Here is a 16,342-nt window from a genome sequence, read left to right as displayed (position 1 = left end):
CCTGGCGTTTAGGCTTCTCTCCGCATCCTAACTCCAGGAGCTCCTGCCCCTCTGGCTGCTGGCAGGGAACTGCTAGCCTGGCCTTGGCTCTAGGCTTTATAGGGGTCAGGCCCTGCCCCCTCAGGATCAGCTGACTCTCATTAGTTGCCCTAGCAACCTGCAGCTGTGCTCATTATCTCTGCTGAGGCTTTTCCCCAGCAGTTTCTCCTCTCTAGGAGCAGGAGCACTGAGGTGCGCCGCGACACAGACTAATTGTGTCTTAAGGCCCCTGGCAGATGTTCCACTTAAAGACATCATGAAATGGCAAATCTGCTTCAATGGTTAATCACCCTCACTGCTAAAAGTCTGAACCTTATTTCTAGTCTTAATTTGTCTAACTTTAGCTTACAGCAATTAGATACAGTTTGGCCTTTCTCAGCCAGAATGAAGCGCTCCCTTCTGTGAGAAATCATGTCCCCATATTCTCCTAATCTCTTACTAAAGACCATAAAACCAATTCAGCTTTTTCACAGGTAAACCAAGATTGAGATTCTTATTTTTCCCACTCTATGGAACTGTGATGAAATATATTTTCACCAAACCAGCTACATTTTACCCTATATGAAATAAAGTTTTTTTAAAATTAAAATACTCACCAATATCATGATCACTTTGGTCAAAAACTGAGAACTCAGGATGAAAGATATACTTCTCTATTTCAAATGTTTGTGTTACATCTGTTGTCTTATTAAATCTGTGCTGACCCAAAACAACCTTTACAGAGGAAATTGGTGGACTAAATAAAAGGAAAAAACACAATTACAAGAGAAAAGAGGTTGCCTTTCTGTAGAAAAATAAATCCACATGCTTAAAGTCAAGAGTCCACACACAAAAATTACTATAAAATAATAATATGAGAGTCGTGTATCTGCCTAAGAATTAAGTATGTCTATACACATGCTTCGAGGGCAGGGGGTGCTTTAATTAGAGTGGTGCTAATTAAAGCGGTGCCCAGAGCATCTCATATATCAGCATCCCCACACTTCAAAATGGTGGCGGAGGTGCTTTATCTGAAGTTGGTTCAATTAGCTTTAGATAAAGCACCCCCACCACCATTTTGAAGTGCAAGGACGCTGATACATGAGATGTGGAGGCTGGCTGGAGTGTAGTACTTGCCAAACTCCAGCAGACTTGATTAATCAAGTCTGGTCCGATGCGCTGTAATTACAAGAGCAGCCTCCACACTCGTGTACAGGCACCCTAGGGGCCCAATTCAACTTCCACAATAGCCAAAGGAAAGATTTCAGTGGGACTCGGAGATTAATTTCAAATTAATCACTACAGCAACTGAAAATGGCTCCATACAAATGGCATGATGGAGCGCCATCTTTCTTTCCCTCTGATTAAAATGTGCTCATTTCCAAAATAAACAGGTGTCTTGCAGTGTACCCCAGGATCTAAATCAGAATAGGTTTTCTCATTTTATAGGAAAAGAACCCAGCCTGATATTCAGCTTCCACATCCTTTTGCAGAAACATCCTTTTACCTGACACGTTTCAGTAGAATTCATAAGCACTAACTTTTATTTTTGCCAGGGAAGAGGGGGAGGGACATAAGATAATGGACATGTGGGAAGTGTTATGCATTTCAGGTAACAGCCCGCTTCCTGAGGGGAGCCAAAGCCCTCGGGCCCCCACATACTCGGTGCCTCTAGCTGAAGTTAAAGTCAGCTGGAATCACATACTAATTTTACAATCATTTGTTAGTAGAGAGCCCTTCTTTCTGGTGTTTTACCTCATGATCACATAGGGACAGCAAAATCTTAAGAAAATTATGCCAATCTTTCAGGGGTGGGTATTATAAGACTGAGGCCCACGCCTGCCTGACACCTTACTTGCGTGCACTGTTGGGGAGAACCAGATGGTCTCAACACTGCCCATCACAGATGTTGTCCTCTCACCCGCCATGTCTTGATGTATATATTTTAACATTTGGGAATTGGGTGTAAGCTGAGTGATGAGTCTTCCTGGTTCTCCCCTGAAGGGATTTCTTCATAGGGCTCCTCGTCCCCTTACACCCCGCCCTTACCACATCCCTGATGCCATGCATCTAGGCTAGGATCTTGTTTTGCCTAAATATGCTGCTGGTAATTGTAGGCTGGCTTACCAAATAAGGCTCATGAGTTAAGTCCACTTAGGCTCCCTGAGACCAACCTTCAATTAATTCCTTATAGGCCCCAGGGTCCCTCAATGAAGATAAGTTCATTCTAAAGCTAATAAGACTTATTATAACCTCCTATCAGCTCATGCCCCAGGTTCGGGGGTCCATCAAAATGAAATCATTGCACCTAGGGTCCACCAGACACTTGGGAAAAAGAGGGCAATTATGAAATCAATTCATTCCCAGTTCCTGGGTCATTGAAATTAAATCACACCTCCATGGATGCTTCAAACAATCAATTAGAGTTACATCCTCCCTCCAGTTCTCACGCTAATCCACTCAACGGTCAATTTCACCAGGGTAGTTACCCTGTCTCGTTTTGTAAGGTCAATGAACATTTGCAGGGAGTGGATCATGGCTTCCTGCTGCTGTCCCAGCCCAAGGAAAGAAAGAAAGACCATCCAAAAAAACAAACAAACAAAGAATCATAGAAATTTAGGGTTGGAAGGGACCTAAGGAGGTCATCTGGTTCAACCCCCTGATCAAAGCAGGGCCATCGCCAACTAGATCAGCCAAAACTTTGTCTAGCTGGGTCTGGAAAACCTCAAACAATAGAGATTCTATCACCTCTCTGGGTAACCTATTCCAGTTTTTACTACCCACCTAGTGAGACAGTTCTTCCTAATATCTAACCCAAACTTAACTTGCTACAACTTGAGACCATTGTTCCTTGTTCTGTCATCTGCCACCACTGAGAACAGTCTAGCTCCATCCTCTTTTGAACCCCCTTCAGGTACTTGGAGGCTGCTATTAAGTGCCCTCTCAGTCTCTTCTTCTGTAGACTAAATAAGCCCAGTTCCCTCCATCTTCCTCAAAAGTCATCTCCCCCAGGTCCCACATCATTTTTGTTGCCCACCGCTGAACTCTCTCCAATTTGTCCAAATCCTTTCTGTAGTGGGGGGGCCCAAAACGGAACACAGCACTCCAGATGTGGCCTCACCAGGGCTGAATAGAGGGGAATAATCACTTCCCTTGAACTACTGGCAACACACTTACCAATGCCGCCCAGTATGCTGTTAGCCTTCTTAGCAACAAGGGCACATTGCAGGCTTATATTCAGCTTATTGTCCACTGAAACCCCCAGGTCCTTTTCTGCAGGGGTGCTGCCCAGCCAGTCAGCCTCCACCCTGCTCTGGTGCATGGGATTCTTCTGTTCGAAATGCAGGACTTTGCACTTGTCTTTGTTGAACCGTATGAGATTCATTTGGCCCAATCCTCCAAATTGTCTAGGTCCCTATGAATCCTAGCCCTACCCTCCAGCGTATCTACCACTCTCCACAGCTTGGGGTCATCTGCAAACTTGCTGAGGGGGGACTCCATGCCATCTTCCAGGTCACTGATAAAGACGTTGAACAAAACCAGCCCCAGGACCAACCCCTGGGGCAGTCCACTTGATACTGGCTGCCAACTGGACATCAAGCTATTAATTACACTCTCTGAGCCCAAAGCTCCAGCCAGTTTTCTATCCACCTTACAGTGCATTCATCCAGCCCACACTTCCTTACCTTGCCTACAAGAATGCTGTGGGAGACCGTATCAAAAGTCTTGCTAAAGTCAAGGTAACCCTCATCCATCCATCTCCCCACACCCACAGAGCCAGTTTGCCCTTTTCCAGTTACCTAGTACCTCTCCTGATTGCCAAGAGTTTTCAAAGATGATGGCCAATGGCTCTGCAATCACATCAGCCAATTCCCTCAGCACTCTTGGGTGCATCCCATCTACCCCATGGACTTGCATATGTCCATTTTTTCTAAGTAGTCCCTAATCTGTTCTTTCACCACTGAAGTCTGCTCACCTCCTTCCCAAACTGTGCTACCCAGTGCAGTAGTCTTGGAGCTGACCTTGCCTTTTAAGACTGGGGCAAAAAGGGTATTGAGCACTTCAGCCTTTTCTGCATCCTCTGTCACAATGGTGCCTCCCCCATTCAGTAAGGCACCCACACTTTTCCTGGTCCTCCCCTTGCTACAGACATACTTGTAGAAACCCTTCTTGTTCCCCTTCACATCCCTTGGTAGCTGCAACTCCAGTTGTGTTTTGATCTTCCTGACTTCATCCCTGCATGCCTGAGCAATGCTCTTATAATCCTCCCTAGTTGTTTGTCCAAATTTCCACTTCTTAAAAGCTTCCTTTTTGTGATTTAGTTTACTGAAGCATTCCCTGCTATCCAAGCTGGTCTTCTGCCATACTTGCTAGTCTTCCTGCACTCTCAGTAAGGCTTCTTTAAAGTACAGCCAGCTCTCCTGGACTCCTCTCCCCCTCAGACTGGCTTCCATGTGGATCTTGCCCATGAGTTCCCTGAGTGAGTCAAAGTCTGCTTTTCTGAAGTCCAAGGTCCTTACTCTGCTGCTCTCCATCCTTCTTTTCCTAAGGTTCCTGAACTCGATCATCTCATGGTCACTGCTGCCCAAGTTGCCATCCACTACTACATTCCCTATCAATTCTTCCCTATTTGTGAGAAGCACGTCAAGAAGAGCACAGCCCCTAGTTGTCTGCTCCAGCATTGGTACCATGAAGTTGTCCCCAACACTCTCTGAAAACATCCTGGATTGCCTGTGCACTGCTGTATTGCCCTCCCAGCAGATGTCAGAGTGACTGAAGTCTCCAATGGGAACCAGGGCCTGTGACTGGGAAACTTCCACTAGCTGTTTGATGAAAGAAGAGGAGCAAGGATTTTAAAAAAGAGGCCGTGCTCCTGAAAACTCATGTACCCACTTGTGGTGGCTGCACCCTCATTCTCCTTTTCTGTGCCATCTACTGGTTTTTGTCTCTGCCACTTCCATCCTTGCCTAGCTGTTCTTGGGCAGTTCCCCTAAGCAGCCCATCCAAGGCTCTGTTGGTGGTCCTCCAACCACTGTTGCCAGTAGTCTCACCCATTTCCTCCACAGTTGGCCACTTGCCTCTGTCAGCTGAAAAGGCCTCCAGAATCTCCCCTCTCTGCCAGCTGCAGCCCTCTCCGGGGTCAGAAATACTCCTCATCATGCTCCACCTGCCATTCTGGAGGGAGCAAGTGCTGCAGAAGCGCATTGGCCTGCTCATGGCTCTAGCTGGGTTTTCCTCGGCACCTGCAGTAAGTATTTCCCATGCAAATTCCTCAGGGCTTATCCCCTGCTCTGGGCTCTTCCCCTCACACTATCCACAGATGTAAATTCTTGGGTGAGGATCAGGCTAACAGAAGTATTGGCAAATTTGTACTTCAGAAACACTTGGACAGGCCTCAAGCAGTATCTTGCACTATATCAAGGTATCCCATCTATATTGTAGATGCATACAGGAATCTATCAGGATAAATCCATGAGGGCACTGAACTAAATGCTATATCCCAACAGATTTTCCTGCTATTTATTGTGACTCCTACCTTCCTTTTCAGCTACCAACCTCTTTAATCACAAAAAAACATAAGTCTCATGTTCACATATACCCAAGCAAGGACAATAAGCAGGAACTACCCGGGGAACTGAAAGGATAGAACTGCCTTTTTGAAGTTGCTGGGAAATGTCCATATGCTAACTAAAGTCTTTGAGGTTAAAAACAATGAGTTTTAAACTCACTATTGCTGAAAGGCCCATTGGCGCTCCATGCAGGTAAGTCAGCAGTGAATTTAACCAGTAGTGGTTTCAACATCAAATAATCTGCATGCTTCAAAACATTCTATTCTACAGCACAGCAACAAAGAAATGCCCAATTACCAGGTACTGTGCCAAAATAGACAGTAGACCCTCATAGCAAGTTTTCCTTATCATCTTCATATTAATAACTAGTTCTTTCCAGCATAGATGCATAATGCCTTCTCCACTGGTACAGAAGAACAAGAACTAATGTATTAAGTGGAAAGAGGTGTAATTATCTGGTTGGTGCCCTAGAGTATACAGTTTTCATAAAGCAAGTATTATTCTTCAAGGATGAAGATTAGAGATGTCATTTTAAGAAGAAGGAAGAGAAAACAAGATATCAAAGGACTCTTTGAGGAGCAGGCAAGGCAGGGGATTTTTTCTTGTTCTTTCCTATTCAATATGCCTGCTTTCATAGAATTTTGTGGCATACAAAGCAAACCAGAAGCTTTCCACATCCAAGACATGCATCTTAAAACATCTTATATATGTTAAACTAACATATTGCAACTTGCACATGCGCTGGTATTTTATTCATTAAGGGTCAGGGGAAAAAAGGAGGATTATGCAAAAAATGAACTACACAGGTATCTATTGTCGCCTAGCGGTGAACTGCTGAAACTGTAGTAAGCTTGTATGCACTAACCATACAGAAGAGTGTAGAATAGGACAAAGTTATTATTGAAAATTTCTATGCAACAAGCCACCAGCTGGATGTGGGTGGAAATGTCCTGAATAGCTGCCAAAGTTAATAGCTATTTCACAACATTTGGAAAACAAAGGCATTGTGGCTAGAGCTCCACATGCTTAACCACAACATTCATGATGATATTATTACCTCTTCAGACCGTTGGCATATGTATTCTGGTGTAAGGTTTTCTGATGCTCTTGGCTTCCTCACTATGCAAGGAACAAGGGGTACAAAATGATGTCATACTTTTCCTAGTCTGATCAACTTGATATTAGGAAACAAAAGTATCTACGTTTTATAGAAAACAGAATATTTAAAATGAAATGTGTGCATCTAATATACAACATTTCCCCAATCTATTTAATATGGAAGTAAATACTATCAAGTCCTTGTTACAGACAAGAGCAGTGAAGTACAGAAATGAATGAAAGGCGACATACAAATCCTGTGATTGGGCCTTCTGACTCCCAATTTTGAGTTCTATCCAACAGACAGTGCTGCCTCCCCTCAAAAGCTCCAGAAAATACATCCCTAACATCTAATATTGCTCACATAAGTACTAAGGGGCCCGAAGGGCATCAGGACAGGGGGGTACCAAGGGCACCAACTGGGGGGGCTCAAGTGTCTCTGTACTAATGCTAGGAGCATGGGGAACAAGCAGGAGGAACTTGCACTCCTGCTTGCAAACAAGAACTTCGACTTAGGCTAACTGAAACTTGGTGGGACCCTACCACGATTGGGCAGTAAGCATTGAGGGCTATAGGCTGTACAGAAGTGTACAAGGGAGAAAAGGGCGGCGGGTAGGGGGGGGGGGGGAGGTTGATGCTCTCTATGTTGAGGAGCAATATACATCTTCCATAATCAAGATGGGACCAGAGGAGGGGCAAATTGAGGTATTGAGGGTCAGAATGCAAGGGGGTCGGGGGGAAAGGAATTTGGTAGTGGGAGTCTACTACAGACTGCCAAAGCAGGAGGATGAATTGGACCTGGAATTCTCTAGACAGCTCTCAGAGGCCGTATGGTCAAGGGACATGGTTGTCATGGGTGACCTAAACTACCCTGACATCTGCTGGGAGGAGCAGTCAGCTAGATCCAACCATTCACATAGGTTCTTAACCCGCATGCAGGACCTTCACCTAACACAGGAGGTATACGGTCCCACTAGGGGAAATGCCTTACTGGACTTGGTCCTGGCTATAGGGGATGACTTGGTGGGGTATCTACGGATACAAGGTAACCTAGGGGACAGTGACCATCACTTGATTGAATTCACCATCCGGCGTAGAGTGGGAAAAACAACCAGTAAGGCAGAAGTACTAGACTTCAGAAGGGCTAACTTCAGTGTGATCATGAGATTAGTTAGTGAGGCACTGAAGAACAGGAGCATTGGTGAGATGGGAGTCCAGGAAAGGTGGTCATTCCTAAAGGGAGCAATCCTACAGGAACAGAAGGAGACAATCCCATTGCACAGGAAAGGGGGGAAAGGAGCCAAGAAACACCCTTTGCTGAACAGGGAAATCCAGGAAACTAGGGGCAAAAAAAGAGGTATAAAAGAGGTAGAAGCAGGGAGTATCTACCAAGGTGGAGTATACCTACTTGGCCCACACTTGCAGGGAGGCAGTCAGAAACACCAAAGCAGAAATGGAACTTAGGCTGGCAACAAAAATTAAAGACAACAAAAAGTCGTTCTTCAGGTATACAGGGAGTAAAAAGGTGTAGGACCCCTACAGTACAAACTAGGGCAAATAGTGGCAGATAGTGGGGACAAGGCTGAGTTCTTCAATGAGTTTTTTGCCTCTGTATTCCTGAATACAGATCAGGACAAATCTCCCAGTTGGATCATAGACAGGCACAAAAAGGAAACCAGCCCACCAACTTCCAAGAGAAGTGGTGCTGGCTCCTACCCTGGGGGTCTTTAAGAGGAGGCTGGATGAACACTTTGCTGGGGTCCTTTGACCCCAGTACTCTTTCCTGCCATGGCAGGGGGTCAGACTTGATGATCTGCTCAGGTCCCTTCCGACCCTACAAACAATGAAACTATGTCAATGCATGATAGAGTGCGGTTAGCTTTACAGATTGCTTCGTCACATTGACGACTCATGTTTATCTTGGTGTCAACAATGACTCTGAGATCCCTTTCCACTGCTGTACTGCTGAGAAGGTCCTCCCCAAGCCTGTAAGCATGCTAGTGATTCCTTCTCCTTAGGTGCAGCACCTTGCACCCCTTATATACCCCATATATTTAAAAATTATTCCTCTATATAATTTTTTCTTCTAAAGATCAGGACTTGTACATGTACATGCTCATTCATCAGCTGATTCATTCACTGAAAATCTTTTATTTGAGACACCTTTCACAGATTTTTTTTTGTCACTTCTTTTGCTTTCTGCCTTGTTTACTGTTCTCCCTTTACCCAGATTATCAACATTATCATTTTACTAATGTGAAAGAATACCTAGTTGTCTACCTAAATATAGTTATATAACCATGTGTGGCAGGGCACCTTTGGTGCCCACCACTTTAAGGGGCTGGAGCAGGCTGTAGAGCAGCCAACAGTTGCAGCCGGGCCCAATTAGTCAGTCACATAACTGCAAGAGGGATCCTAGATTGGAGAAGAGCTGGGCAGCCTCAGCATAAGACCAGGCCTTAAGAGCTGAGCCAGCAGTTACATCTAGGGAGCCAGAGGAACAACATAATTCAGCCTGCAGACTGCAGCTCCCAGAACACCTGGAGGTCAGGGTAAGAACTATGGGGATAGAGGAGGTTCCTGGTCCTGGGACATAACCTGAAACTAAAATGCTCCATTTGGGGAGAAATAATCCACAACGCACTTATAGGCTCAGCAGTGCTATGCTTGCTAGCACCACATTTGAACAAGACATGGGTGTTGTGATAGGCAACAAAATGAACATGAGCCATCAATGCTATGCTGTAGCTGGCAAAGCTAATCAAACACTGGCTTGCATCTACTGAGGTATCTCAAGCAAGACTAAGAATGTCATCCTCCCTCTCTACTCAGGCTTGGTGAGACCACAGAGTTCTGCATCCAGTTCTTGGCATCACACTTCAGGAAAGATGTGGAGAAGCTCAAGAGAGTCCAAAGGAGGGCCACACACATGATTAGAGACCAGGTCATATAACGTGAAGCTGAAGGACTTGGGACTGTTCAGCCTGGAGAAGAGAAAACTCAGAGGGGACTTGGTGGCAGCTTATAAGTATATCAAGGGTGTACATCAGGGCCTGGGGAGCATCTGTTCACCAAGGCCCCCCAGGGGAGGGCAAGAAATAATGGGCAAAAGCTGATTGAGGATCACTTCAGGATAGACATAAAGAAAAACTTCTTTACAAGTTGGGTGCCAAGGGTTTGGAACAGGCTCCCCCTCAGATATGGTACAGTCATCCACCCTGGCGCTCTTCAAAAAGCATCTTGATGCCCATCTTGCTGGGGTCATCTGATCCCAACAGTCTTTCCTGCGCAAGCGCAGAAGGGATGGACCTAATGATCTATAAGGTCCCTTCCAGACCCACACAACTATGAAACTATGAAAGTACACCCTGCTAGGTTTAGATGGTGTGGTGGGGCTGGCTGTGGTGGAGCAGTCTCCAGGAAATGTCATACCTGTGCCTCACCAGTGAAAGGCAAGGATGGGGTGCCAGAAAGCCTCAGTCCCTACTGCCTTGGGTAACCTGTGGAGTGGAAAGGCTAGGGAAGCACACCCCGACAGAAAAGCACAGGGCCCAGGTCCATTGAATGGGGTCTGAGGCAAGGTCCAGACATGTTGACAAACATCTGAGGACCAAGGGGCATAACGGCCAGGAGCCTAGTGAGGCATGGAGTAGTGCCCCAGAGAGGGTCCAGAGACCAAGTTCAGCCCAGTGTGGAACAGAGAGCCAGAGGCCGCATCGACTTGGGTCTGTGGGGGCCTGAAGGACTGTGCATAGACTGACTGGAGTAGAGGTAGCCAGAGGCTGCATACAGTAGGGTCCATGGGGGCCTGAAGGACTGAGTGTAGGCTGGCCAGAGTAGAGGCTCCAGTGGGGAGGCATGTGGCCCAGATATGTCTGAGGATGCCTAAGGCCAAGTTTGGGCCAGAGGCTGAGTGCAGGCCACCTACGGGGCCAGGGGAGTAATAGTGGATCTGGATGCCATCTGCAAGGCATGGGACATGGTGTAAGGGGAGGTTCAGAGCCATGTATTTGGCCCTTGGCATCGGGGAAATAAAATGGGCAGCCTCCCACATTTTCTATCTATTTGATACATCAAGGCATGGCAGGAAAGGCAGGGCAGACTTCCCTAGACAGGTGGGTGGACCAATGTCGTGACCGGCCTTGAGTCGGCCCCATCACATAATGTCAGACCAAAAACATGCCCTTGAGACTTTTGCATCTGGAGCTGTTTGGCAAGATGTCTACCATCTTCTCATACTATAAAATCAAGTTAATTCCTTGAGATCCATACACTGTAACTATTTAATATAGAAAAATCTAATAGAGCAAGAATAGTTGCTTCATTAAAACAAAGAGAAAATTAGATCTCACTCTCACAGACAAAGGACTTCAAACATTTCCTTGGCTCAGTCTAATTCCCAAGTTACTTCCCCTTTTATATTCATAACACTAATGAGATATGTAATCAGATAAAAGTAATCAACCTCTTGAACAAATGACAGTTTTACTCATATTCTTTGCTATACCTTAAGGATTATTCCCTCAGTCCATCAGCATAACCTAACTGGATGAAGCTTTCCTTTTCACTTCCTCTCTGAAGCTGATGTGTATTATTGTTGTCTTAACTTTAGGAACTACTCTATTTATCTCTTGAGCAGGATATTTCAAGGCTATATAATCTGTTTAGTAGTAATTTTTTATGAAGGTTTCTTTTAGCAAAAAGTAGCTCTGACATACAAGGCATTCTAGAAATAAGACATTATTAATGCACTAAACTTACCTGTTATGAAAGCAATGTGCAGCTGACACTACCCAACAAGAATGAATTAGGCTCCCAGAACAGAAGCTATTTCCTATATATAAGGCTGCTAGCCATGGGTGAGACCCTGGCAAAGAAGAAGATCCCCCAATAATCCTAGGTCTTATAAAAATTCGCTTTTTGTGTCTTCTCCCACAAGCTCTTCTGACAACTGCAAAAGTCTCCACATTATCTGCAGGTGACGGCATCCTTCCCTTGCTTCCTGAAATATAAAATGAAAGTATCACACTGCATATATTTAGGATGTCTAAAACTGACATTTTCATAGAAGCCTAAAGGAATTTATGACCTATTCTACCTATTAGGCAACTAATGAACAGACAGATATCACATTTGTCCCAGGAGAAATATGTCAGCTCAGGACAAATAGGGTGGAATGAGGATCACACTTGGTCACCTAAGTTCAACAGCCTTTAGTGTCCTCTTCCTTTTCACTTTCAGTCTGAATTTCATGCAGAGAAACTGCATGATTGAGGACCTCATTCCAATTCCAGACCCTTCATTGCTGGGAGAGACTGGTGATGATTCATATGACAGAAATACTGTATCGTAGAATCACTGAAAATTGGGGTTGGAAGGGATCTCAGGAGGTCATCTAGTCCAACCCCTTCCTCAAAGCTGGACCACCCCAAATACATCACTCCAGCCAGGGCTTTGTCAAGCAAGGTCTTAAAAACCTCCAAGGATGGAGATTTCACCACCTCTCTAGGTAACCTGGTTCCACAGCTTCACCACCCTCCTAGCGAGAGAGTTCTTACCTAACCAACCTAAACTTCCCTTACTGCAATGTGAGACAATTGCTTCTTATTCTGTTATTTGCCACCACTGAGAACAGTCTAGGCTTCATACTCTTTTAACCACCCTTCAGGTAGTTAAAGTTTGCTATCAAATCCCACCTCAGTCTTCTCTTCTACAGACTAAATGAACCCAGGTCCCTCATCCTCTCATAAATCATGTGCCCCAGCCCCCTAACCATTTAACCATTTTCATTGCCCTTAATTTTCAGATATCAAGCAGAGTATGTAGCTCTGACAGGGTGAGAAAAAAAAAACCTGCTTCAATTTTTTTAGTCAGTGGAAACTATTTAAATAACTGAAAGGTCATTTTACATCTTGTCTTTCCAGATTACCCACTATTTAAATGCACCTTCATATCAAGTAATATTCATGGTAATTAAATAAGAATTGATAGAAAGAACAGACTCTTGATTTTTCAAATTCATTTACTATAGAGCAATGTTTAGTTTAAACTACTGGAAGAAGAGTCAATGAGTGCAAGGATGTGCTAATTTAGGGTCTGATCCTGCTACCTTTACTTTTACACAGTGTCCCATTGACTTGTAAGGACTTGCTTTGGTAAGGATTATTTGTGTAAATATGTAGATGTGCGGGTCGGGAGCGATCCGGGTCCTTTTTCACGCCGCGCGGGCTGTGGCCAGCAGCCCGGGCACGCTGGGTCAGAGAAAGCAGGCGACACGCTAGAATTAGGCACGGACGCGTAATGGTTGATTCAAGATTGTTTACTTACACCGAAGATGGTCGCGGTGTAGGCTGGACAGTTTCCCAGGCAAAGCTCCGCTTAAATCCCCAGTTTGAGGACTCAGACTATACTCGGATCACTCACACGGAGTTGTCGAGGCTCCGTGGGTCCTTTTGCGCGCAGGGAAGAGGGATACGTTGAGGATTGCGCTCAGTGACGGGGAGAGGCTAGAGGCTGATCAGACCCCTGTTGCCTTCTTTGAATACGCTGGGTCCAATAGGCTCCGCAGCGCTTAGAGATCTTCACGAGACGTGAAGTCTCCTCCTCCTGATGTTCGTGGCGTCCTCCAACTTGGGCGGAAACCACTCAGCCCTTTAATCGGCCAAAAAGGCCAATCGCTAGCTGCCACGTGGGAATATTTTAACACAAGCCAATAATGGGGCTCGAATTTTAAAACAAATGGCGGGAACTCTTTGCACCGTGCATCTCTGTGCTGCAAAAAAGAAATGCACCCTGCAAAGAAAGCTCCAAAACGGCGGGAAAATAATTCAGTGGTGCCAAAGCACACACAAAACAAAATCACACCCTTGGGTTGTGACAGTAGACAAATGCTTATCAAGGATGATAAGCATTAGAAAGCAATTTAGAAGAAATTACAAGATTACATTTACCTACCACAAGATGGAATGTTACAATATTCCCAAGACAAAGTATTGTCCTTCAGGATGTAGCACCAGGGCCTCTCATCATTATCTGGATTCCTGATAAGAGAATACACCAAAATCATCGTCCAGAACTGTACTTAATGCTGCACTAACATCAACTGTTTCACTCTTGCTTCATCCATAGGATTGATTCTCCAAGGATCTGAGCAACTTGAACTTGATCCACCGAAGTGTGCAAGCATGTGTTTTCTCAATGATTTCAACATGGCTACTCCTGTGCTTTAAGTTAAGTGTATGCTGAAGGCAGATTTTTAACATTATCTAGAGGTCTAAACAATTTTCAATCTGACCTCAAGTACTTTGCTGGATAAGAACACTCAGGTAGTTTAATTTGGCTGGACAAGGTTCTTTGGGTAAATCTGATATCTTTTATTAGACCAGCTCAAATAGTTGGAAAAATTCTTCTTTGCAAGCTTTCAGGTACAAATACCCTTCGTCAGCTTTAGTTGCACACTTTGCCATATTTGGGACAGAGGGCTTAACTCTTTGCTTTAGCAAGCCCTCAAGCAAGCCCGTTGAGTTCATTATGTAAATGGAAAAACTCAGACTTGCATGTTGCTTCAGTCCAAGAGTTGGACACCAAGGGCCAGTGGACTTAGGCAACCAGGTGTGATCCCTTCCTATCCACTCAAGACCCTGAAAACACAGCGAGTGTATGGATCCTCCCGCTCACTGCTTTTTGTGACTTAGTCTTAAGCCGCAAAGCTGTGGCTCACCAACCTGATTAAGGGCACATAGAAATCAGTAGCAAAACAACCAGCAATTAAGAATTAGATGGGCCAGCTTGTATTCAGACCATTGGACCACCCTGTCAGCAAGAAAAGGATGGAACTATGCAGATTAATTTAGGCCTCAATTACACCACTGTTAATCTGGAGTCTAAAGAACTATAGTATTAATATTTTGTCCATCCTGCAGAAGTAACTAGAAATATGCCTGATTTACCGATTCTATAATAGAAATTCTGTTTGTGTTTTAAGTTGTTTAAAAATTCTCTGTATAAATCATATAAATAAATAAAAGATCAACTTTCAAAGCTTCAAAAAGGTCTTCATGATAATCAAAAACAAAGACGTGTGACTCAGGTAAACAAGGACCATAGGTGGTGGAAGGTTGGAGCTAACAGGGCTTAGCCCCCACCAAACGCAGGCAGCCCAGGTGCAGGCACAGGCTCTGGGCAGCTGCAGCAGGGTGGGGAGGTGCGCACAGACAGAGATGAGCAGCCAGAGCCTGCAGGTGGCCAGGAACTCAATCTGACCCAGCCACATGTGGAGCAGCGCCCCGCAAGTAAATGTGTGGGTGGGAAGGGGCGCAGAGAAGGGAAGAGGAATGGGGGGCGCGTGAATGGGGCCCTGGGGCAGGTTGTGGAGTGTTTGCTGCCTGGGCAGCTCATCCAAGGGCATGGGGGGGCAGAAAGGGGGGCTCCCGTCTGCTGCCCGCATCCCCAAGGCAAGCACAGAGGAGATGTGCCCCCCCAATCTGTGCTGTGAGTCAGCAGGGGGGGCCTGCCACTGTGGGCTGCACTCTGTACCCCACTGCTAGTAGCCCAGCAGCTACGTGATGCCACGCAATTCCTACCACTGGGCAGACAGTGTAGCCAGTGCGCAGGAGGCATGTGGCATTGCACTGCTCCTGGAGCACCAGCAGTGGGGTGCAGACCCCAGCCCGCAGCAGCAGCCTGCCTCCATCCCGCACTCAGATCAGGGGACACGTGCCCCTATGCCTACCCCAGGGTTGCCCGCAGTGGTGGAAACCACCCCCCCCCCCCCCCCACACCCCCCCCCCCTCCCATACCCCCCCCCCCACACACACAAACACACCCCGGGGTGCGCACCCCCCCCCCCCCCCCCCCAGACAAGCCTCCCACGCAGTGAGCGTCCCACAACCCACTCCAGCCCCCGGGGCCCCATTCACCCTAGCCCTCGACCCTGTCTCTGCACCACTCCCTCCCTCACCTCAGGGACCTCAATCTGCCCCCCCCCCCCAAAGCTCCTTCCCTGAACAGACTTCCTTGCTGGAGGGAAGGGGAGGGGGGTGTGCTCACACACACAGTCCTCCCAAAATCATGTTTTCTTCCTCCACCTATGACAAGGGCTTGTAGCCCAGACATGATTTATCAAAAGCTATATGCATTCTTTTTAAGGTTCTTCCATCTTGCTACAACCTGTAAGGCCTCAGGTATTTTTAAATTCTTACAACAGAAGTAGCACCATGGGTTGAGTCATCTCCCCACGGCAATGTTCCTAGATTAGAGTGTTTGAACAATATATCTGTGGTTTTACATTGTGCTGGTGATGCCCATCAACATATTTTAAAAAATAATAAAACTGAAAAGGGGACTTCACGGTTTCTTGTTTGCACTATAATGAACATGATCAGACGAGCTCCTACACTGATACATAGTTTTTCTCTTGTGTTTAAATCTTTATGTCAATATTGTACTTAAAGGGGACAAATGAAGAAAGTCTGAACTCAGCAAAGCACTTAAGCACGCTTATGTCTCACTAAAGTCAAATTGGCTTGATTTCTAGAGCTGGACCCCGATTCACTGAAGTGTTTAATAAAAGGCTTTGCTGAATAGGGACGCTTCCAAGTTAATTTTAAGTGTATGCTGAATCTGGGCCCAGCTCTGGATACCAAAGCCATTTGGAT

General features: G+C 45.7%; 1 protein-coding gene and 1 long non-coding RNA gene across 3 annotated transcripts in view; one reads left to right on the top strand and one right to left on the bottom strand.

Annotated features, from left to right (window-relative positions):
* The window catches only part of LOC112551301, a 41,352-nt gene extending 26,639 nt beyond the window's left edge, over positions 1–14,713 (top strand). For both annotated transcript variants that reach the window (XR_003095588.1, XR_003095589.1), the window contains exon 3: positions 13,815–14,713. This is a non-coding gene — a long non-coding RNA (uncharacterized LOC112551301). The remainder of the gene's footprint in view (positions 1–13,814) is intronic.
* HGFAC (HGF activator) overlaps positions 1–16,342 on the bottom strand; it is a 99,243-nt gene that overhangs the window by 21,403 nt on the left and 61,498 nt on the right. The window contains exons 9-11 of the mRNA XM_006030018.3: positions 13,641–13,726; positions 11,448–11,688; positions 636–775 (exon numbers count right to left, since the gene is read on the bottom strand). Coding sequence (XP_006030080.1) covers positions 636–775; positions 11,448–11,688; positions 13,641–13,726 — 467 coding nt within the window. The remainder of the gene's footprint in view (positions 1–635; positions 776–11,447; positions 11,689–13,640; positions 13,727–16,342) is intronic.

Source organism: Alligator sinensis, unplaced genomic scaffold, assembly GCF_000455745.1.
Source record: "Alligator sinensis unplaced genomic scaffold, ASM45574v1 scaffold851_1, whole genome shotgun sequence".
Taxonomy (NCBI): Eukaryota; Metazoa; Chordata; order Crocodylia; family Alligatoridae; genus Alligator; species Alligator sinensis.
This window is presented reverse-complemented; position numbering and strand designations above follow the sequence as displayed.